The 5,948-nt window shown below is 55.7% G+C and overlaps 1 protein-coding gene across 1 annotated transcript; it reads left to right on the top strand.

The window, feature by feature from the left end:
• Positions 1–1,842: 1,842 nt before the first annotated feature.
• LOC136452242 (3-ketoacyl-CoA synthase 6-like) lies at positions 1,843–3,610 on the top strand. The gene has a single exon (XM_066452861.1). It carries the CDS (start codon positions 1,887–1,889, stop codon positions 3,366–3,368), a length of 1,482 nt encoding a protein of 493 aa, XP_066308958.1. The 5' UTR covers positions 1,843–1,886; the 3' UTR covers positions 3,369–3,610.
• The last annotated feature ends 2,338 nt before the right edge of the window (positions 3,611–5,948 follow it).

Here is a 5,948-nt window from a genome sequence, read left to right as displayed (position 1 = left end):
GAGTCCTCGACACAGCTAGTGACGTCCGAGCAGCGAGGAGTTCTCGGCGTAGCTGGCGATGTCCGACCACCGAGGAGTCCTCGGCGCAGCTGGCGACGTCCGACCAGTGAGGAGTTCCCAGCGCCGCTAGCGATGACTGAGCACCGAGGAGCGAGGAGTCCTAGGCGTCGCTGGCGATGTCCGAGTACCGAGGAGCGAGGAGTCCCCGGCGTCGCTGGCGATGACCAAGCACCGAGGAGCGAGGAGTCCCCGACATCACTGGCGATGTCCGAGCACCGAGGAGCGAGGAGTCCCCGGCATAGCTGGCGAGGTCCGAGCACCAAGGAGTCCTCGGCGTAGCTGGCGACGTCCATGCGGTGAAATGTGATCACTTAGTCCTCAAGCACGAAGAATCCGAGCACCGAAGAGTAATCGGCGTAGTTGGCGATGAAGCACGAGCGACGAACAGTCTGGTCAACTAGTCGGCGGCGAAGTGAGCATTGAGTAGAAGCAACCGGCGAACAGTCCGATCAACTGGTCGGCGACGAAGTCCATGAACCTAGCGGTCCGACCAGTTGATCGGTGGAAAAGTCCGAGCACCAGGTGGTCCGATCACCTGGACGATGATCCTGCAATACAAACATGTAGAACGGGTAGTACATGATGTAAAAATATTTGAACTTCGGAGAAAAAAATAGTCTATGTAGCTTGACGATCAGTTGGAGCGAAGATGTATTTAATATAAACCGCCCAAACAGTTAGTGTGTAGCTGAGTCTCCAGCTCTAGCTAGCCTATTAACCATAATGCGGAGCACGGAGCCCGTACACGTGTAGGAGGAACAAGCGTCGCTAAGGAGCCGTTGCCGACCACCCATAACGCAGAGGGCACACGTTTGTGCACGTGTAGGGAGGAGCCGGAGACAGGGCCATCTCTGGAGGCGTTCGAGCATCAATAGGACTGTTCGGGGGTTCGGAAAATCGTTTAGAGAGCAAACATGGAGAAAACAGCTCGGATAAACGTCATGGCGATATACGGAGATTGGAGAATATTTAAAAGAATATTAAAATGTGACTTAGCTTTAGACAGAAAGTCTGGTCGGCGACGTATGGTGTTATCTGGTTGGCGTTGACGGCGAGCACCTAGCGGGCGGTGAGTTGTCGGTGAAGACAACCTCGGAGGTGGTTCCGAAATCGGAGTCGCGGGGCCTGGTGTAGCCAGCGATGAATCGTCGTCGTGGACCGACATGGATCTCCACGAGATTGATGATGAGAATGCGTTGTTGATTTGAGTTCCATCTGGCTCGCCATGGGATCAAGCGCACACCCCTACCTGTGCGCGCCAACTATCGATAAAAGATGCTCGGCAGTCTACCAAGGTGTATCACACGATGGTAGATTTATCGTAGAGGTGAGCGAGATCAGAAACGAGAAGGTAATACAAGCACCAAGACACAAGATTTAGACAGGGTCGGCCGTCAGTATGACGTAATACCTACATCATGTGTTCTGATGTATTGCATTGAGATATATGGATCGTGTCCACTAGGGGACCCCTGCCTCTCCTTATATAGTCTGGAGAGGCAGGGTTATAAGGAAAGTATCATATTTGGTAGTATACAATAGCTTGCGGTGTACGCCGAGCAACGCCGTGCACGCCTTGATCTTTTGAGCTGGGCCACCTCTAATGGTGTGACTTATGTCTTGTCTTGTAGATATCGGGAGTACCGGACAGTTTTATTGCTCCGTAGTATAGTATACGCACGTAGTTGAATTGTAATTTGAGTCCGAACCGTCCAGCCATCCAAACTCCCTGCAATATTAATGCCCTCGATCGAGCCCTCGAAATAAAGGTAGCATCTTCACTCTCACTCACTCTCACATACACCAAACCTGACTTAGCCACCACCATGCATAGACGCATGACAATGGCCAAGCTCCTCAACCTCAAGACTTGGTACCAGCTCGTTGTGGACAATTTCCTCGCCATGGTGGCGGTGGCATTTGTAGCTGCCGCGCTCCGGCGGGCATGGCCAGTCAGCATCGACGATCTCGCCGGCAGCCTACGCGCCGTGCCGCCGGTCCGCATCCTCACGGCGGTCATCCTGACTGCTGGCGTGGCACAGCTGAGGCGCCTGCACCGGCCGCGGGACGTGTACCTCGTGGAGTACGGCTGCTTCCGCCCGAAGCCCTGCTTCCGGGCGCCGTTCGCCACGTGCCTGGAGCACGCCCACTACCTGCCGTACCAGGTCGACCCGGAGAGCGTCAGCTTCTCAATCCGGCTGCTCGAGCGCTCGGGGATCGGCGAAGAGACGTGCCTGCCCAACTCGTACCACTACATGCCCCCGGACCGCAGCCTTGAGGCGGCCCGGGAGGAGACCCAGGATGTTATCTTCTCCGCCGTGGACGAGGTGTTCGCCAGGACGAGCGTGAGGCCCGAGGAGATCGACGTGCTCATTGTCAACTGCAGCATCTTCACGCCCACGCCGGTGTTCGTCGACATGGTCGTCAACAGGTACAAGCTGCGTCCGGACGTGCAGAGCCTGAACCTGTCCGGCATGGGCTGCGGCGCGGGGCTCGTCAACATCGGCCTGGCCAGGCACCTCCTTCAGGTGGCGCCGCCGGGCACGCACGTCCTGACCGTGTCCACGGAGATCCTCTCGTCGCAGTACTACATCGGCAGCGAGCGCGCGATGCTGCTACCCAACTGCCTCTTCCGCATGGGCGCCGCCGCCACGATCCTCTCCAACTTGCCCGAGCGCGCGCGGTTCAGGCTCGGCCGCATCGTCCGCAGGATGACCGCCGCACGGGACGCCGACTACCACTGCATATTCCAGGAGGAAGACGGCAAGGGCATCCTCGGCGTCCGTCTCTCCAAGGACCTCACCACCACCGCCGGCCAGGCGCTCAAGAGGAACATCATGGCCTTCGGCCCCCTCGTCCTGCCGGTCTCGGAGCAGCTCCTTGTGGCGCTGTCGCTTCTCAAGCGGAAGCTCCTCAGCTGCTGGGGCGCCAAGGTGAGGCTGTACCGTCCGGACTTCCACACGGCGTTCGAGCACTTCTGCATCCACGCCGGCGGGCGTGGGGTCATCGACGAGGTGCAGCGCGGCCTTGGCCTCTCCGACGAGGACGTGGAGGCCTCGCGGATGACGCTACACCGGTTCGGGAACACGTCGAGCAGTTCGGTGCTGTACGAGCTGGCCTACATCGAGGCCAAGGGCTGCATGAGGAAGGGAGACCACGTGTGGATGATCTCCTTCGGCTCCGGCTTCAATTGCAGCAGCGTCGCGTGGGAGTGCCTCAAGGCCGCCATCGACTCCGACGGGCCGTGGGCCGACTGCATCCACCGCTACCCAGTGCAGCTCCCCGAAGTCGCCCTGCACGACATCTGATCAAACGTTGTTCTGGGGTCTGCGGCATGCATGCTGCATCGCGTTGGACATGCACCACTGGTCCACTGCACACGCTAATGGTAACGTCCTCGATGGCTCCATAGCATGTATGGCGCATTTCTGATGGTTTCCATCATCGATGTCCTTAGTACCGTATATACGTGTCTACGTGTCCTGATGTGTATGATCGATTCTCTTGGAAATAATGTACTGGGTCTGTGTTTGTTACCGCTGCACTTATATCAAAAGTTGTTTGTGGCAACATCTTTAAGCTTATTTGTGAGCTCCTCCGTGAGCATTTTGTTTTTCTTATTGTTGTTCATGTACCCAGTTTGTAACTCGTCTATGCACGGACTGGGCAGATGGGGTGGCACGGGCGGACCCCAAACCAGCGCCACCAACCACCTTCTCTCACCCTCCCCCGCCGCCAGAGCAGGCCGCTGGCATGGCCGCGCGGGTTGCCAGGAAGGCGGTGGCAGGGCGCTCCTTCGCAATAGCGTGATAGATGCAGTGGAAGGCGGAGCCATGACTGTTTGGGGCACGGCAAGGTCGCCAGGTGATGGCGGCGGCTGTAGCATTCCGGGGCGGCTCCTTGCTCTAGTACCTGGATCCAGTGGTCCCATGGCCGGATCTATCGGTCCAGGTCCGGCGGGTGCCGGGAGACGGCTACAGCGGCGGCGGCAGGTCTAGACCTGCAGGAGATGGCGGCCTCCCTCTCCCGCGGTGGTGCCAATGTACGGGCGCCCCTCGGCGTGGCTGTGCAAGGGTGCCCACGGCCATCCCGGTTCACGGCGCGGTGGCGCGTGTGTAGGTGGTCTACGGACTGCGGTCGTCATCCGGGTGGCTCGCTCCATGCCGCTGCCGATGTCACGGCCACCACGAACAACACAACAGATTTGGTGATGGCATCGACGACAACCAATCTTGGTCTTTGGCGGAAGTTATGGAGATGGCGTCCCTGATGCGCACATGGATTGTTGAGCACCTTCGGAGAGTTTTGCTGAGGTTGGCGACTTCAGGTTGGCTACGGTTAATTTTGACCGGCGCCGCGGCGATTGGCCACGCATGCCAGTGGCCTATTGTCGCGGCGGCGGCAACTTGCAGAAGGCAACTCTCGGTAGTCAAGCACTGGCACGGTGTTTCGGCGTCCTCTGTGTGGTGTCGGAGGTCTGTCTTGGCCCTTGTAGCAACATGGTGTGGTGACCCGAGGTGTTTCGGTGCTTGGCGAGCTGGCAGCGGCTGAGGCTGGCGCCACAACGATGAATCACACATGCCGGTGACTCATTTGGTGTGGCTGCGACATCTTGCTAGTGGTGACTTGCTTCGGTTACAACCTTGCTTTTAGGCTTATGGTTTGGGATGGGGGCATTGGGAGAAGTCCTTGCTCGGCTATGCTGATGCTGATAATGACGACGCCTGTGGACGTCGTTTACCTCGTTGGAGGCATTGTCGTATGCCCTCTTCCCCATTTTGGCCTCTACCTCGGGGTTCTTTTTCTGGTTGAAAAATCTGTGCCGATTTTCGGTTGGTATTGACGGCGTCTCCGGACATCGTTTCCTCCTTGGAGGCATCGCTAAGTGAACCCCTGTAGTTGTTGCTACAATTTGTATGGTATCTCTGTGTTGCGATGGTCTGTCGTGTCTTTGCTAAGGTCATGTACTGTTTCTTGTTGGTGATGTTGTAGAGGGTTTTGTTTGTTTACTTTTGTATGTACTTGTGTAATCCTTTTTTAATACATAGACCGACAGTTTAGCCTGCCGACTTGTCTTAAAAAACGAGCTGGCCAGATTTGGCACTGGTTGGGAACCAGGCTTGTCTCAAACGTGGACAGATGGTCTCCCGGATTGTGTAAACATTTGTGTGGCTCGCGATTTAGCAGAGCACAGGTCCAGTAATATATGGCCATAGAGCCAAAGCTTGAATAAAAAAAAGTTGTTTGTGGCAACGTGTACTAGAGTGCCTGGAACCCTACTGTTTGCTTTCTCCTTGCCTCTCGATCAATTTCTATGTGGTTTCAGCTTTCAACACAAAGTTAAGAAAATTAAGGCCACGTTTGGCATGGCTTCTTCACTGGCTTCAGAGCCGTTTGAAGCCGTTTTGTGTCAAATGGGGTAAAACAAAATAGCTTAACATAGCAAGCCCCTTAAACCGTGCTATAAGCGTAGGAATTGGCTAACTGAGCCCGGAAACGGACACGGTCATGGTGTAGCAAGCTATAGAGGCAGACCTATACTCACACTCGTCTGTAGCAGGTCTGCTTGAGGAATTGAAGTCCCTAGTGGAATCAAATTTGTTAGGTTTTCAGTGTGTCTTTGGACCGCGAGGTTGTAATAGAGCCCCACACGTGGCTACCCTAGGTTTGTGTTGTGTCGAAGGAGAGGAGCACGTTACGTGCGATGTTTCGAAGAACATTCTTCAACAAAAGTGAATTGAATACACCCAGTAAAAAAACGTGCTATCACTGAGGCTTAAAGTGGGATGGAGCCAAAATAGTGGCTTCATCTTGTCCTGGTGGGCCCTGTATGGGGTTCTATAAGAGCATGTTTTAAGGAGCTTAACATAAAGATATTTTGTCAAACG

This window comes from Miscanthus floridulus, chromosome 5 (assembly GCF_019320115.1).
Source record: "Miscanthus floridulus cultivar M001 chromosome 5, ASM1932011v1, whole genome shotgun sequence".
Lineage (NCBI taxonomy): Eukaryota > Viridiplantae > Streptophyta > Magnoliopsida > Poales > Poaceae > Miscanthus > Miscanthus floridulus.
This window is presented reverse-complemented; position numbering and strand designations above follow the sequence as displayed.